This window comes from Lagopus leucura, unplaced genomic scaffold (genome assembly GCF_019238085.1).
Source record: "Lagopus leucura isolate 7727_CA_CO unplaced genomic scaffold, USGS_WTPT01 Super-Scaffold_100015, whole genome shotgun sequence".
Taxonomy (NCBI): domain Eukaryota; kingdom Metazoa; phylum Chordata; class Aves; order Galliformes; family Phasianidae; genus Lagopus; species Lagopus leucura.
This window is the reverse complement of record NW_024962269.1, coordinates 4,780,315-4,798,846: the sequence shown is the minus strand read 5'-3', so window position 1 is coordinate 4,798,846 and position 18,532 is coordinate 4,780,315. Positions and strand designations below refer to the sequence as shown.

The following is an 18,532-nucleotide window of genomic DNA, read 5'->3' as shown; positions in this document are numbered from 1 at the left end:
GCCTGCAGCTTCACTATAACTCATTCTGGTTGGGGATCACAAGTTTATAATATAGGATGCAGCAAACATCCAGATGGATTTGCTTTACATAAAAGAGTTGCAGTTCTTTTTATTTCCTGCTTGTAATTGGGGAAGAAAGGGACTTAAAAATTAAATTAAAAAGAAAAAAATCAGAAGTAGTAAACAGAGAATGGGTCTTATTCAGACAGGAAGAATCTCAGTGAAGCCGTGTGTTTATGTGATGTTTTGGATATACTGAAACATAGGTGGAGTTGTTGCTTACAAACATACATACATACATATGCAAGGTTTTTCTAATAATATCTCACCTGGCTTCACTTTACAAAGTATTTCAGTGTACCTCCAGTTGTAGAAATACATGAGGCTCTGGGAGAACGTGGGGGAAAAAAAGTTACTTGAAACAAGGCTCTGATTTTTCTTATATATTACAGTGACTTTTGTTTTAATCAAAATGACCATTTCTCTGATTAGCATTCTGGTTCTTTGGCAGTGCTCTGATGGTACTCCATGTTCTTTTAGAAAGAAAAAAAAAAATCTTATATCTTTTGTGGCACAAGGCATTAAAATACTGCTAAAATAGTTTCGTTTACTTCAGTCAGTGTCGTCTTGTAAAATGGGAGTTTTCTAATGTCTTACTGCAACGTAAATCACTATAAATCTGATGCTTCCTACTGAATGATTGGCATGCCCAAGTTTCTGTTTTTTTTCCTAATTTTATAAATACTTGTACATCTAAGAGACTTTAAGCATGCATAATCCCATTAAGCACGTATGTAGCTGTTTGAAGGGTCGGGACCATAAATCCAGATTGAGAATTTCAAGTAGAGCTGCGTGGGATAGCTTCAGCATTCCTGTATGCATGTGGTTGACTTAAACTCCAAATAAAATGGGGTGCCTGAAAAACAAGCATCTTCTGAATATTAGATTGGGAGATTTATTTAAACACCAGCCTATAAATCTTTTGTAGTTGACCTTCCTTATCCAAAATAGTTGCTGTTTTTTTTTCTTTTTTTCTCTAAACCACTGTCAGATGGGTATCAATTTGTTAATTGTTTGGTTAGCTTTTAGGCAAGTACTTGAGCAGATGGAGAGGACTTGGTTTGTAACTGGGGAAGAGGGTTGCTGGTTGTGATTATAGGTACTGTATGACTGTCCAGCCTACATCTCATTGCTGACTTCATACGATGACATCCCAATTTAGTATCTTGAATCATCATCCTGAGTTTCAGAAGGTAAGCAGCCAGAAGGGTCTGCTTTTGGGAAGGGAGGAATAAAAAAGCATTAACAATTGACCTGTGAAGAGACTGTCTTGGCTTAGGGTGTGAGGATTCTTTCAGGTTTTCATGCTGCAAATTATACTTTAAAAAGCTGTACTGGGTTCATTCATCTTCCTCCTGCATGCCAGGCCCTGTGCGTGGTAATCACTGCCAGGTGGGAATTTTCTGTGGACTTACAGAAATTGTTGCTTGCATTCTTACTGTAGAAAAGTCCATTGTTTTCTATTGCTGCTACAGTTGTGAAACGATAATATCAGGAAAACACAGGATATGCCTACAATGCTGTTGTTTAACAGCAGCAACAAAAACCACAGGAGAATACTTGTTCCATATTTGAAGCAGAAGGAAGCATAACATCGTATCTGGTGTGCCAGTGAGCTGGTGGATCTTGTTCATGTATGGCCCCCCCAGGTAGAAAACACTCTGATAGGGAAAGGTGCACCAGTGTTGCAATCAGTTTGATGAATTTAAATCTGTAGATAAGAGAATTCTTTTCCAGGAACAGTAAGGAGAGTGACTGTTTCTTCTTGGCTTCATGAGGAAACTGAAAGTCAAAGTCAGCAAATATTTAATAAAATTGAAATGTTGAAGATAGCATTTGTGTTCAGTGTTGGTATTTGTTACCCACCGAGGAGTTTCTGCAGAGCTGTACCAAATAGCATGGTGATTCTTCCAGGCTGCAGTAGTGCCTTCTGCATCCAGTGAATGGTGCTCTGTGGTTTGTAAATACAGCTCGACCTCACCTCGAAGCCAGGTTTGGGTGTAAAGAACAATGAATTTTTGACTTTTGGTTTGCTCGTGTAATTTATTAATAACTGTTGCTGTAGTCTTACAATTATAATACAAATTAATGGTTTTCACTCCTATTATGTGTTTTTGTGGAACTTGGTTGGAAGAGAAGTCTTTCTTCTTGGCAGAAGGAAATGCCTTTAGCTTATATTTCCCATCTGTTTCTTTCTGGGAGAGCAGTGCTGATGGTGCTGGGGATGGATGTGCTCTGCTCTGCGTGGGCTGCTGCATGGCAGTGCGGTGGGAGCGTGTGGGGACGGGAGGGGGAGCCCGCGGCACGGCTGTCAGCCGGGAGGGCAGGGCCGGGGGCCTCATCCTGCTGAGTTCCCTTCATGCTGTTCCACTCGTTCAGCTGGAAGGCTCGTCTCCTCCTCGTCCTTGAGTGCACACATGCTGCGATCCGACTGTTTGAGGGGAGCGTACGCTATTACTGTATTTTATGGCAAAAATGGAAATGCATTTCCGTCTGTCTATTCTAAAGCAATCACTTTTTCCTCTTAAAATAGGGCTTTCCTTAAGTTGTAAAATGGTTCTTATTGACGTGCGAGGTTGAATTTTTTTAAGCACCTTGAGTAGACTGAGAGATGAGTCACCAGTTGCTCGGATCAGTCAGCAGCCCCCGCTGCGCTCTGAAGTGCACAGCTCACGTTGTGCGAGCTGTCCCTGCTGAATTTGGTTCATTCATATACTTGGAAGTACGTAAGTGCTTAATTGCTTCACTGAATTGGTGCCTAAAAATACTTTCAGTAAATGCAGAGAATTGTTTAGCTCCTTTTTTCAGCTTTGCGGAGCTGTGATTGAGTCAAGGTTTGTGCTAAACAGTCTGAAAGGGTGAGTGACAGTGTACTTAAACTGAACCTGCAGCAGATGAAGAGCTGTACAATGTGGGGCAGGATCCAGCTATTAGCTAACAGAGGAGCAGACTGTCTCCTCGTGGTGCTTTTCGTTGTAAAAATTTGTCTACCTCGGTGCTCTGTTAGGGGAAAGAGGCAGGCCTGAAGGGTGAGTGCTGATCCTTGTTTCTGAACTGCCATATAACTTTTTCCATACACCATCAGTCCCCTCGATGTTTTTATTCAAAATTTCACTTGCAGCAGGTGAGTTTGAATTGCAGCAATGGGCAAACAGTTTGACATTCTTAGGTTAGAAACTTGATAGCCAGGCAGCTGCAACTGCTGCCTAAGTTGCTGATTCTGATTCTGTGCTTTATTTGGCAATTTGGAAGATTTTGCATTACTCACTGAATCGAGTGGCTTTCATTTTGAGACACAGCAACCATCAGGGTTTGAAATGTTTGAGCTTGGCAAGAAGGGACTTGTCTGTAAAGCAGTGAAATTGCATTGGGGAAATACGGTGCCTCTGTTCACCAGAGGCGGGCTGAGGTACGCCGCGAGCTGCTGTGAGCTGCAGCTGCATTTACCATCAAACACGGAGCTGGGGCCGATGAATGTTTTGTTTTTAGTGTCATGGAAACTGTGAGCCAAAGAATGGATATTCTATTCATCTGGGAAAATAGCAGTTCGCTGCGTAAAATAGCGCTTGCTTCCAAAGTGGTCCTTAAAATAGACTTTGTGAATGTGACCCTGAAAGTAAAAGTGCAACCATGTAAATCACCTCAGTACTGCTTTGTTTTTTATTAGAATATGCATGTGAATCAACATAGAAGTAGTGAGAGTTTTAAAATATAATGGTAGTGTCGAACTCTCATCAGTTCAGTATTTCACAGTGCAATTTCAAATCTGAAAATGGAGAGATCTGCACATTTCAATAGCAGTTGTAATGCCATTTATTATCTTTCTTTTTCAAGTGCCTTGCTATGAGTTTGGGTCATCATTCAGTATCATTTGCTGTTTCATGTAGCATACCGAAACCCATAAAACTCACTGCAGAGAAGTGGGTGTTCAGGAGAATTCACTGCATGCAGAAAAGGAAACACAGGACTGGGATTTGCTCTGGAGTAAATAGTTATTTGTAGTTCACAAGCATTTTTGTGGAGTCAGCACGGGTATGTCATAAGGAATAACGGATTCCATTTATTTGGAAAGCCTAAATTCATTTGTTTTGCTTAAGTTGTGATGTTGAGTTAAAAATACGGAATTTGAAGTAAAGAGAAACCAACACAGGAACAGAAATAAAAAGTCATTACCCTGTCTGGCGGGGGGGGGGGGGGGGGAGGAAGGAAGCTGAGAGAAGGAATTGGAGGAGCTGAAGTGATTTGACTTAAGTGAGAGGAAGTGGGATGGATTTGCCTGCTGCAGGACTTCAGTATCAAGGCTCTGGAATGGATGAGATCATGTACAAAATGGATGTGAGGCCAAGTGAAGGCAGTGGAAATCTTTCTGTTGACTTTTTTGCATTTCATGTTGGCCCATTCCTCTGGAATGCCTGTGTCCCTCTGAGAGGTGATCCTGCCTTTGAATGTACTAACTGCTTCCCCTAAAATGGGGCTTGATGCAGAGTCTTTAGGGTGCACTCTGGCTATTCCACCAGGCCACTATAAAGACACGAAGCAGGACCCATATACATAGTTGGTAGTGACAGCATTACAGATGAAAGGTGCTTGATAATTTGTAAATTTAGGTTGAGAGCTGTGTAACAAGTTAAATAGAAGCTTGAAGTACTGCTGCTTGGATGAGTGACTCAAGAGGAAGTGGGAACACAAAGAAGACTTTTATCTAAGTGTTTACAGATGTTTAATATTAAGGAGTAATGTGTAGTTCAGAATTTACAGCAGAGATGGAGGAGACTAGATACAGAATGGGAAGGTGTCGTGGAAATAATTACAGTCTGTGTGTAAAAGTTTTCTATAATAGTATGGAGGGTCAGCAGTCTCCATTTTATAACTTAGGGAATTTAAGTGCCAGGGCTAAAATGTGTGAAAAGATGCAAAAATTGAATTCTTAATTTCACCTTTTAATCCCGTAAGTCTGGCTTTCATTTTGCATCTCTTTGAGATAGCATTATCCCGTATTCCTAATTGCAACCTAAACATCTGGGCTTTCCTATCCAGTGCCTGAGCAGATTCCCAGTGGGACTTACAGTAGGTAGTGTGCCTCTAGAAGGGCTGCTGAGGGTTGGCAACAGAGAAGTTTAGGATGATGTTGAAGGAACGTTTCATAGGCACCCTTCTCCCCAAGGTAAATCCAGCTACAAACTGGATGGCTCAGTCCTCTGGGCATCTTTTTGTGTTTAAGTAAACAGAAATGCAGCTTGCTTCCTTACCTGCAGAGCAGAATGCTCTGTATTTGTGACTGATCTTCAGTTGTTTTCATCTGCTGACAAGCTCTGAATCAGTGATGGTGCTCTGCTTACAATTGCATTCTGAAGCTTGGTCTGACTTTTAATCCCTTAATGCACTTTTATTTTAAAATAATAAAATGCATATATTAATTTAAATCATCCTGGCTTTTTGTCTAAGTGTTTTATTGTATCAAATCAGGAACCTTATGAAAAATCTGCTACATTGTAAGCTGGCAGAGTCTGCCATCAATGTAAAAAGATACTTTAGCACCAATTCAAGTGGAGTAGAATTATCATTAATCCACCTAATTCTTTATTAATTAGATTTCATTTTAGTTATATCATTATTTATGGTGTTCTAGCAAGGCAATAAATTTTACATCTTTTTTGCTCCCTTTAAATATTATACAACTTTGCTTTTTTCCAGAAATATTGCACTGTGTAATGTTCCATGCCTCAGTGGAAAAGTGTTAATATTTCAGAGAATTACTTGGTTTATATTTGCAAAGCTTTATTTTCTGAGTCCTCTTTTAGCCAGGTTATCTGGACCTGTTGTTATGGAAGTGCAGAATGTTAGCACTTGCTTTTACATTTTCCTTGCTGTTGAAATAGAAAGTAGTTCATCATTTTTATTCATGCTATCATTCTTATAAATGAATTATCAGTGTCGTCGTGAGTATTCCTTTTGTTCTTAACATGCTGGGGAAAGTGTTTTCCTGATCTGCTGTAGGTCAGTTGAAGCAGCACGGTGATTCCTGTGGAAAGTGTATATAGCCGAGCAGTGCTACAGCACTCACTGATACTTGAAGTTGTGCTTACTGCACTGAGCAGTGCACAGGGTTTCTCGGTGTTCTGAAGCCTGGGACTTGCTCCCACCTTGACTGTGTGTAGATCTGGACTGTTATTGTTACCGTTTCTTCAGCCACATTCCCACGGCTGTTATGATCTCTCATGAAGAAGTTTTTTTTTCCTTCTCTATCAGGAATGCCACTGGACTCACCTCCCACAGTAAACAGTGGACACGTGCTTTCCTTTGTCACTTTTCGTGACTTTATAAAAGCGTTCACCCCACAGGTTCCTTGGCAGTCAGGTATCAGTGTAGATAAGATGTCTATAGATGAGGGAGTCGGTCTGTGTGTGCGGTCTATCATTTACAGGGATCACAATTCAAGTGTTTTATTTGTAGGTAGTTACAAGTTAATTCTCTGTTTAGCTCCGTTACTAATTTTCCTTTCTGTAACTGATCTTATCATGCAGTTATCTCCGTGTTTCAGGTCTCAGGACCTAGACTTGTGCACAGTCTGAAGTCCCTTACTCTAATTACTGGTTTTGTACTGAAATAAGAATGCTTGTTACAAGAGAGAGAGAGATGGAGAGTCTCTTTGCTGATGAAGCCAATTTGTTTAATGAGAACGAGTAGATCTTGGATGCCGAGATGAGTTGTAACTAACTCCAGAAGTAACTCTTAAATAAAATAAGAAAAGAAGAAATTCAGCAATTTGTAGCAAGCAGTGTCACTGAAATGATCTTATCAGAAATAAGTGCAGCATTCTGTTTTCAAGTGTAGGTTCTCTACTCATTTCCAATTTTTAAAATGCACTTTAGACTTAGAAGTGTACTTGATCTTAAAGTCACTGGTGGAAGCTGAGTGGTTCTTGTCCTTAAATCTGGGCCAAACTCCATACCAGGAGAGCAGGTTTTTCTAGTTAGCTGTGAGTGGCAACTTTGTTAACTGCTTGCAAATTTTGACTTGGTTCCTGGGAAACGAGATGAGGAAGATGGCAAAGGAAGAAATGTTTAGCAGACAGAGTGCAGAAACTGGGATACTCTGGAAGTACATGGAGTGGATGGTGATTAAAGTGCCTTTGCACCACTGACGTGGAATAGGAATATATGCATATTTGTGCACTATTTGCTTGTTGTCTTCTGGAGTTGTACGTTCTATGTTTTCCTTTATTTTGTGTAGAATCTTTGTGTATTAATTGTTAGCTTGTTTCTCCCGCTGAATGATTTGTCTGTGTAGCACATATTCAGATAAGGCCTGGGGTAGATCTGGTGCTGAAGAATTGAAATTAAATACATTGAACAGCTATTCAAAAATTGTTTGGTTCACAGATAGCTCATATGCTCAGGGGAGAAGAGTGTTCATTCTTCATTTAAGAGGTCTGTACTTCCTCTTTTCCCCTTGCCTTGAATTACTAATGTATCTTATTGCCAGAGATTTCATCCCCTTAGAGCATTGCAAGCATTTGATTTGTTATTTAGCACAGTATCAGCCTTGCAAAAGAAGGGCTGGGAGTAGTAGTGAGCCAGGAACCTTCATATATCAGCCACTGATGGAACAGAAACATTCTCAGTTTGACGTGAGCATATAAATTACAAGTTCATAGGGTCAGCCCAAATATAGTGTGGAATTTAGTCCACCCTTAGCTCCTGTGCATTTAAAATACATAAGAGCATTAATAAATTGTTTTTGTAGCATAAGATCTGTGCAGTGCTTTTCAAACTGATAAATTATTCCATCTTTTCTTAGGAGTACTTACAAATCAATGGGATGAAAATGTCAAAAGCGTGTCTTTGTGAAGCAGATTCTATAATACTGCTTCACACGGTGACATTATTACTTTTTTAAAATATTGCACTGAAGAAGTTACAAGAAATCCCTTGGTTTCTGTGTTTAATGTCTTGATAAATGTACTCTAAGATTTATTGCCTGCTCAGTTCCATCAGTGCAATTTTTACAGTGGAAGACAACTGCAGATGCCCTCAGCTGTAAGTATAAAAGAACTTCTGAACTTATCCAGTCCTTGGAAAACACAATTAAAAAATGTTCTGCCCAAGTGTCAATGAAAGCAGTAATTTAGTTTTTGCTGTCTGAGGCGTTGCTCCTGAATTACAGCAGTTATAATGGGGAGTTGACTCCAGGTGACTCCAGCTTCAGCCTCTTCATACTTGGTATCATTTAGGTATAGAAAATACTTGATCTGAATAAAAGCAGATGGAACTTCATTGCAGAAGTACGATGCTGTCTTACAAATGAAAAACTTACGGCATTGTGTATCCCAGGAAATTTTGGGCAAATCTGAGATTGGACATTTAAACTCCATGATCTCATTCCAAATTGTAATCTTCTTGCAGAAAATTGGAGTTGTATGGTCCTCCAAAATTATGACCAAAGAAAGAAGGAAGGGACAAATCTGTAATTTCTTTGTTGACAGTTCTCAGGCAATTGACATTTTGTAGGTTTGCCTTATTAAATGTAAGACTGTGGATGTGTTTGTAAGACTTCGAGGATTATTGATTGGGAAGCTGCTTTCAGTCACAAGAAGACTGAGCTAAGATGGAGCGTATGATAAGATAACAGCGAGGTTAGGAAAGTGATTACGACTGGGAACCTGCTAATCACTGACCTCTGTAGGGATCCTGTAGTTTATCACTAATCTCACTTGCACTTGGCATTTTCCTGTGTTGCTGCTTCATTGTTCATAGCCGAGTGAGTAATTTGGCTTGGGATGAACAGGAGGAGGGTGCTGCAAGTCCAGCAGCTGCACTTGCTGGCACTGGCTTGTTAAACATCGTCAGCGTCGCCAGCAGCGTGCTTGGCACGCCTTAGCCCATAATACTTAAAACAAATCGTTGTGACCAGAATAGGAGGCTGCTTGTTTTAAGCACTTTCTTCAAATTGTGTCGCTTCAGATCTGTTTCATTTTAATGAGTTTTGGTCACAAGTATTTAAGGAAGAATGTGTGTTACATCTTTATATATACGTGTGTGCAATGTGTGTATTTAAATTATTAGGCAAGAGATTGTAGGCGTAATACAGATCTACTAGCTGAAATCCTGTAAACAAGTAGACCTTCATAGCAGAAGATGGTGAAGAAATGGCACCAGCAGTTCTGGGGGCAATGTCAGTCACTGCTAGCTCTAAGAAGAAGGCAGTACACTGTGTTTCAGAGCAAGGCTGTGTTTCTGTGTTCTGATCAGATTTACTTTTTATAACCTTACTGAAATAAATGTGGAACAAGAATGTTTTTTAAAGTTAACAAAAATTTAAAGTAAAACAAAAATAGACCTGTTCTCAAGGCGGCAAGGATGGTATTCATAAACTTTTCATCCTTCATTTTCCTTTTGTAATGAGTTGTAATACCAAGTGTAGAAAAATGTTTAAATATTGTGCTGAGCTTTTTGCATCACCCATCGGAACGTTCAGTTAAGAAGTGATTTTGGAGTGGGCTCTGTGTTATCAATGATGAAGGGATGATTAAGAAGCATGATTTAAAAGATATTTCAGAGATTGCTGCAAGATTCTTCTGCGTGCGAGGAGCAGGCATGCTTCATGTCTGACAGACAGCAGCTGCCAGCTGTGGTCACTGTGGCATGCATTCAGGCTGGATGGCAGACATTGCTTTGCTTGAAAAACACCAGTGCTTCCCATACTGCTGAGCAAATAAATTCTTGGGAAATGCATAGAAAAATCTTCAGTCTGCAAACAGTTAATTATGTGGGACTTGAAGTATTTTTTTTGCAGTTATGTTCTGTCATCCTCTCATAAACCAAGTGATATCTACAAACGGTGGGTAAATGCTTTTGTACTACCGGTGGGCATTTGTAACGCGTTGGCTGGAAGCAGTCCTCAGCTGAGTTAGTGTGGAGCTGCTTTCATTGACCATCACGTTGTGACTTGCTGGTTCAGTTCGTTCTGTGATAAGAACGTTTAGGCTGCACAGCTGTTGTACAGATAGATTTATGGAATACAATTCCTTGAGCAGTATCAAAAGCTTTGTGAAGCTGGGAGCGTGTCAGATAAGTGATTGTGGGAGAAAAAGTACTATTTAGAAATGCTTTATAATGCTTTTTAATTGGCACAGAACGTGCCAAGGTTTGAAGTTTATGAAGTTAGGGAACATTTGCGATTCAAGCTGCTTAGTGGGAATTTCTCAGTTTGTATTCGTTTGAATCTGCAGCTCTCGAGCTGTAAGCCTGTTAGGTAGTGATTAGGACCTCAAAGTTTTTGTTGTTGACAACACATGAAACTTCCTAAAAATAAAAATGCAAACTCACTCGGGGTCACTGAGAGTCACATGCCTCCTGAGTTGTCCTCTGCAGATTTAACATTTGTGTATACAACCGGCTAAGTTATTTTTAAATGTCTGTTGCTTTCATTCAGAATTCATTAACTTGAGTTCCTGGATGGAACTCAAAGCTCAGGGTTACAGAGCCACTGATACAAAGCCTGAAGTAAAGTAACTGTGATGCTGCTTTGTAGCAAGGTGAAGATTTTGCCTCTTAAATGGTGGCGTGGAACTATTGGAGACTTGAGTCATGTCTGAGTGCTTGTGCTGGGAATGTTTGGGATGCTATCTGGTATCTGATCCTACGTTGCTATCCAAACCTTCCTGCGAGAAGTTTGTTTGAGCACAAGCTAAATGGTGACTTGCTGTAGCAGTTCTTCTCAATAAATATTGAGACCAATATTTAGAGCCAAATTCATATAGAGTGGGATACTGTACTCAGTTTCTTCTTAGAAAATGCCAAACTTCTTAAGTGATAAGCATTTAAATACCACGATTTTGTGTTCTTATCTAGCAGTTTCTTGCTTATTGCACAAACTGTAATTTAAAGCATGATTTTTCAAGTTTCTGCAACTGATTCTTTTTATACAAACATTTCTTTTAAAACCTGCCTGGAATGCTTCATATTTCAGCTGAAGTTGTTTATCATATGATTTTAAGATTCTCATTTTCTGGTAAGAAAGTGCTGAGTTTGGTTAATATGAGCAGCATGATTCATGCTACTTCATGAAATTTTGCATGCTAAGTATTTTATTTGTTTGGTGCCTGGTAGCTCTTAGAAGCAAATTGCTACAGCAAAAAATGCTAACTTCTTTCCTCTTTGTTACAGCAGTACGACCATTTTTCAGATGAATTGTTGTTGACCAGGCTACGTATAGTTATCAAGATGATAATCTTGCAGAGATATTGTTCTGAGAGTGCCCATCTCATTCTTGCCCTTCACTTACAAGAGGTGTATGTTTTTAGTGAAGAATAAACATAGCCTTCCCTCATATGAAATGGCACTTGCCGTGAAATTTTTGCCAGTAAGGTAGAAAACGAGAAAGAACAAAGATCTTTTTTAGAATTAAGTTGCACCAGTATAGAGCAATTTAACACTAAAACAGACATGTGCAGGGAAAGCTGTTCTTCCTATGAAGACTGGACAATGTACACGTACTTCAGAAAAGAAAATTCCTACTTAGCTACAATGGCTTTTGTTTTCAAATCTCTGAAATATTTTATGGCTTTGAATAGGTGGCTACCATGGTTTATTAGTGCTTATCTTTTGGATAAGTCTCTGGATTGGTGTTACTTAGTTCTGTGTCATAATTAAGGAAGTCATATTCAGCTGGTATGTTCTGTTACATCAGTAGTTGATGACTGCCTGATTCCTGACATGGTTGAGCAGAGAGTTTAAAAATAAATCAACAGAACTGATAAACTTCTGAGTGCTACTGGAGAGCTTTCACTCTGTTCTAATATATAGGCATTTCGGTTGGCTGGCACAACCATCAAATACGGCTCTAAGTGGCTTTTCTGGAGCTTGCAAACTTATTACTAGTGTCTTACAATGCAGCAGCATCAGAGGGCAGCTGCTGTGCATGACGTACTGCATTCAGTACGTGCTCCTGACAGGCAAGTACTCCATATAAGACAGAAGAGTCTGCTTGGTGGTCTTGACCAATTCTATTGTTTGGGTGGTTTTCTGTGTGTTTTTTTTTTTGTTGTTGTTGTTTTCCAACTAGAATTTACACAGAAAAACAAGGGATTTTTGAGGATTTGAGGGATGAGTATGAAGACCTGAATGAGTCAGCCATTATTTAAGTTTGGTGTTGGTTTTTTTGTTTGGAATTTGGCTTTGTTCTTTTGTGTGTGAGTTTGGTGGGTTTTTTTACTGCTTATTGTATTTGTCACCTAAGATGACACTGGCTGTGTGCTAGTTTGGCTGATAACAGAAATGGAATTGCACTGAGCCTTTGTCCTTACAATTGCAACATCGTGACGGGGGTATTTTATAATAATTAGAAAAAGATTGCAGTAGTTCTTTCTTTCTGATTGACTGTATAAGAAATGAAATCCACAAAGTGTTCGTTGTCTGTTACAGTAGTGTTGATTGTGCATGCTAAGCACAGATGCATCTAGAAGCCTACTCTTATTCAAGCAACTTAATTTTTGTAATTAACTATGTTGCTAACAGATTTTCTGTACTATATGTGTATATATATGTATGTGTATGCATAACTGACACAGGTAATTCAGCAAACTTTTAAAATAATCTAATTTAAATTCTCTTTCTTTTACAGGAAAAGCCTCAGATAGAGGTCCATTTCCATTGTATGGTAGAGATACGGGATTGCCAGGCTGTCAAGTAAGTATAGTGATGATACAATGCAATTACAGTAATTGGAACTAAAATTGAGACACACAGATACCATAAACAAGAATGTATTCCATGAACTGTGGAATGAGTTTTCTGGTTTCTGTGCTGTCAAATAATCTTGCACTTAAATCCACTTAGCAGATTCTCACTCTTTGTGCGAGTGGAACTGGTTCTATAGATCTTGACAGTGAAATCTTACTTTTCAATAAAAGGGAGGTTGTTACTAATTTGTACATTGTGTTTCAGTTGTGTGCGTAATCTTTTCATTGCAAGATTAGTTTTCTCTGCCCTTGGAAGTTTTTTGTTCCTCTCTCTATATCCACCAACAGAGCTGCAGACCAATATGGATTTTACATCAGGATGAGTTTGGGATACTTGGATTTTTCACAAATGTCAGCAAATCTCAGCTTTTTAGATAGAGCATGACTTGTATGAGTTAAGAAAGAAGTCATTTGTACCCAGAACCTTTTCTTTGGATCACATAGCACGTTTCCTTCTGTTTTGTTTTGTTTTTGCCAGCTCACGTAATGATGTTCAAGCCTTGTATTTTTCAGTCTGGAATCTAGGTTCTTGAAAGTGACATTGCTGTTAACAGAAGTTAGCCTGATTCCAGACATTGTAGTGTCAGAATCTTGTGGAGGTGTGATAATACTAGGAGAGGGATGTTGCAGATAATGCATCTCCAAGCAGTGAACTGCCATTCTGTCTTGTTACAACTGAAATCTGATAATGTACTACTTACATTAACTCAACAGGTCTGTCTTGTTGAAGCAAGGCATTGTGTTCATAAGTTAGATACAAGAAGGAGTCTTAATTTAATATAAATATGTTTGTGAATCTGAGAAGTTCTGGAGATGCTTCCAGAGGTGATCTCTGATAGAAACATGTAGCAGGGATGTAACAGGAGCCTGTCTTTCTTTCTTTCTGGGTTCTTTGACAGAGGATCTCTTATAAACTTCTTGGATATAACCAGAGATATGTTACAAAGACTACTATTTTGCCGGGGGGACAAGAAATCAGTTGCGTAAGGGAAAAGGCTTTTCTGTAGGGTATGTTGTTGGGTGTCCTTTTTTGCATTAATGGGTTTGTGGAGGGTTTGGTTTTTTTTTTTTTTTTTTTTTTTTTTTTGGGGCATTCATTTCTTCACCTGTCTCTGGAAGAAGAAAGTTTCTAGGATGACTGATTTTGAATAATTACTCCTTTTGGTTTTAGCTTGCATTACTTCTGTTTATGAATTTTTGAATAAAAGCTCATTCTTCATCTGTGAATGTTAAATCTACTAATCTAGTGCTTCATACATGTTTGTTTCCATATCCAAACAGTAAGAGAAAGAATTCCTATTTCAGTTGCATGGGCCTGTGGGGAGTAGACGAGGAGAATCAGGAAACCATGCTACTACTCTGTTGTCTGTTTCCAAGTATGATGCTTGCTGGAATGTAATGATTTTATACTTGAACAATTAGAATCACAAGGAAGATGTCAACACTTGAAATTATTTACAAGCAGCTTGGACAGCACATCCAGAAATCAGCATTTGGAATCAGTAGTTCGAGAATCTCAGTCTTGCCTTGTTTTGTTTTTGTTTGTTGTAATTTTGGTTTTAAATTTCACCTGATGGATTTTTGTGCATCATTAGACTCTGAGGTATGAAAAATCTACCAGGCTCATTGTCCCAGACAGACAAGAAAAGAGAAAGATGAATGTATGTTAGACTCTGCTGTCATCATGAATTTAACTGATCTGGGCACTGTTGGCAATAAAATTATGCAGATGTTGTTTTCTTCCTAAATTATTTTGACGTAGTGGAGGATTGCAGTCAGTTCTGCCTTGACAAGTTAGACACTGGTTCCTTTTCAGCACTTTATGAAGAGACAAGAGGAAGATGGTCTTGCACTTGGTGATGGGGGTGCCACTGCTCTTTCATTGTTCCTTCAGTTGTGATATCTCTGCCTAAATTCCTTTTAATTAAATTTTAAGATGGAAGCAGACGTTCATGTACAGCAAGTGACAGTAATAGTCATCCTTCAGCTTTATTTGCTGTCTTGAATCTAGCCCCTGAGATGAGAGAAGCTGTAACAACATATTCCAACTTGCAAAGAGTGAAAAATATCATGTCTTAAACATAGAAAAGAGAATCTCGTTGCTCAGCCATGGGATCTGAGATCTGTATGAGCAGAATGCACTGGAGTGGTAGAGCTTACATACTGTCCACTAGGATCAGTAGTTCTTTTGATTAGCATTTTTATGTGTTGCTTTCCAACTCTTACCTTCCATGCTGCCAGTTCTTCTTGTGCAAGGAATGGCTTTTCAGTATGCAGTTTGCTTTCTTGCTGCTATCATAGCATAGTTCTGACTGAAATACGTTGGCAGACTTTTCATTTATCAACAAATAGTAACTATAACTGACTGTAGTTCAGTAGGGAACTCTTACACTGGAGATTGTGTGCACCTCTTAATAATACAACGTTGTTGGGCCTTCAAGTTTTCATAATTAGATTATCTAATATTATACCATATTGTTTTGTGGTTTTCATGCGCTTTTAAATTAAGAGAAAATTATTTTTATGACTCCAAATCAACTAATATTTCTAGGAACGTGATTCTTCTGAAGAGTAAATGGACATTTCCCTTTTTTGAATAGGTTCAAGAGTGGCTTGGGAAGCTTGAATGGGCAGCACCATGTGGCAATGTGGGTCCTAATGTTTCTTCTTTTATTAAGAAAGTATCATTCTCATATCCTTTACTGCTTTTCAACAACACATGTGACAAAGAAAGACTGTATGGGGGTGAGCTTTCAACAAAATTATCAGGAAAAGCAGTATACTTCAGATTCAAGTTTTGGACTTGACATTGTTTCCAGTCTAGACCGTGAATTACTGTATTAATGTAATTAGAGTTGTTCAAATAACTCCTTATGTACTATGCTTAAATATAATAATTTAAACTCGACATTAGTTTGGAAGCAAACTAATTTCCACATTACTCCTTCATTAAGTTAATGTTCTGTATTACAAAGCAGGTTTGTTAACTTTGCATAAAATTCTCTTATGCATTGTGGTAATGAGTAATTTCTGTTGTTTGGCTTCTCACTGAGCAAAGTGCTTCTATATCTCTTAGCTACTTCTATCTATCACCATTTAATATTGTTTTTTACACATAGCTATTTCAGTGCCAAAATCTTAACGTGCCTTTTACTTGTATGTATTCCTTTGATATGCTTTGTACTACTTATCCCACAGTTTATTCTTTAGTATATGGGGAAAAAGTTACTGTGGGTAAATCTTTCTATTTTTTATAGTTAGGATAATTAAAAATGTCGATAGAATTAACTTTCAATTAGATTTTAATTCAATTTAAAATTACATTTTACTTTGGTCTTACCGGTTAAATCTGGCAGTGTTTGAGATCATTTGCTAACTTGGATTTAGGATCTCTTCTTTATTTTTCTCTATATGTATGTGTGTGTATTTGTGTGTGTCATAATATCCATTCATCACTGTGGATGCCCCATCCCTGGAGGCATTCAAGGCCAGGCTGGATGTGGCTCTGGGCAGGCTGGTCTGGTGGTTGCTGACCCTGCACATAGCAGGGGGTTGAAATTAGGTGGCCATTGTGGTCCTTTTCAACCCAGGCCATTCTATGATTCTATGATCATAAATCTCTGGCAGTACCCTGTATGCAGCTCTTATTCTTGCTTACGGTGTTGGAAAGTGACCACAAGGATGAAGGTCAAAACCAATCCCAAAATGTCGTTCTGACAATCCAAATAAAGGATCAACTGCATTGTCCCAGATCCTCACATAGTCAAGTCTGCAGAGGTTGTAAACCGAGGTTAAGATGATGGAGGAGCCCTTTGAAAATCTAACAGCATAACATAAATGGAGTTGATTTTACATCAGATCTCTTTATTTCATTTTAATAGAGTATATGTAAGAGTGTCTCACACTGAAATGCTGCTAGAAAAGCTTATGCTCTGTTTTGGATGTTCCTTGGTAGGTTTGCATCCCAGGGGAATTTCAGTGCTCTAAACTAGATGGAGTACCCCATCTAAGGCCTTACCATTTCTTATGACTTCCTCACCATGCTGTTAATGTTTGCCATCTTGTGTTTGCCTTTTTCATAACAAACATCCAATCTCTAACATGTTTGGTTGCTGATGGTCTGCTTGAGAAGCCTGAATTAGCACACTGGTTGTGTGCTCCAAACTGCTGTTCTATAACAGCAATGCTGTGTCTTCAGCAGTTGTAGTTGTCCTTCTTTCCTTAGTTTCTCCGCTGCGTGCATTGGAGCTGTAAGGTGGTCAGCATAATTAAACTGAAGATAGAAAATTATTCGTGATATTGTGCATAAAAAGTAGACAGTATGGATTTCCTGATAGGTGGAAATAAAACATTTGTAATCCCTTCATAGTGATTTCAAATCTGTGTAGTATCCATTGTGAGGAAAAAAATGATTGCTAAAGACAGTGGATGTTAGCAGAGAACTCAAGAACCAGCATTCGTTAGATTTTGTTTAAAATATAACCTTTTTATGGGCAGATTTATCTTAACTTCATTTTTTAACTCCCTGATCTGTGTGCTCTGTATGGTGATGAGGCATTTCAAGTGTTATGAAAACCCATTTAGAAAAAAGCTTAATGAAGAATAAATCTGCAAAATACATGACTGTTGGAAAGAACTGTGAATTATATTTGGCTAAATGCATTTCACTTATGAAGTAAAATTATAAACATATTCTGTATGAAATGTATACCGCTACACAGTGTATGAAATGTACACATCTATTTCATGCAATGTGAAATATACAGTACTGAGTCAAGTGTGTGTGAAGCATTTATGCTTCATATTTCGTTCACTACTGGTAGATTATTTTTTTCTAACTCAATTCTGGCTGCTATTAATATATACATTTTACATCTATTGGCAATAATTCTTCAAATTCTTTGTATTTTGGATGGGAAAAAAAAAAAAAAAAAAAATCCAGTAGAAAGATGGTCCATCAGTGTTTCCAGTAATACTGCTACTCTGCTTTCCTCAGTAGCTGTCAGCTCTGCTATTGCTGTGAAGTTAATGTGAGGTGACTCATTTAGCAGCACATTATTACATCATTGGAACATGATGTAAGGCACATCAAGCATTATTAAATTAGCCTGGATTTTGCAGTATGACAGTAACATTTTATGCACATTAGCACCATACTTAGTGTTCCTTATGGGAATATAGTTCAAGTAAACATATTAAGACATAATTTCAGATAGCTTCTCAGGATTTCCCAATTTCTTGTTTATCGGGAACAAAATACAAGCTTCAGTCAAATGTTAAGACAGATTTAGTGACATGTTTAGTGTTTCATAAATTACTTTAAATATATGCTGCTACTTGAACAGTACCTCAGAGAAATAAACAGCTGATTTCTCTTTGGATCTAAGTTGGAACAAACTCATCCGTCTGCCATCTTTGTTCTGATTCGACATTGAGCATTTTGTCATTTTCATACTGCTCAGAGCTAAATCTCTGTATGCCTGACTTGTTTGTGCTGAAAAAATACTGCAGAATTTAATGTGGTATAGGTATTGAGCGGTGGGAATTCATACTGTTTTTGTTTGGTTTTGAAAAACCATGACCTTTGTGGTTGTTTATTTAATTATAACTTTCATCGCAACTGAATGTGAGACTTTAAAGGTTGCATCTTGTCTGCAAGACTTAGCCATGTGTTGAAGAATAAATTCAGTTTTTCATGATTATAAGTTGATGGTTCTTAACATCCTTCAC

General features: G+C 38.4%; 1 protein-coding gene across 11 annotated transcripts in view; it reads left to right on the top strand.

Moving 5' to 3' along the window:
* The window catches only part of TCF12 (transcription factor 12), a 151,669-nt gene that overhangs the window by 69,637 nt on the left and 63,500 nt on the right, over positions 1 to 18,532 (top strand). For 6 of the 11 annotated variants that reach the window (XM_042875824.1, XM_042875823.1, XM_042875822.1 and 3 more), the window contains exons 6-7: positions 12,685 to 12,749; positions 15,403 to 15,450. In XM_042875824.1, the coding sequence (XP_042731758.1) occupies positions 12,685 to 12,749; positions 15,403 to 15,450 (113 nt within the window). The remainder of the gene's footprint in view (positions 1 to 12,684; positions 12,750 to 15,402; positions 15,451 to 18,532) is intronic. The other 5 variants (XM_042875826.1, XM_042875825.1, XM_042875821.1 and 2 more) reach the window with 1 other exon arrangement.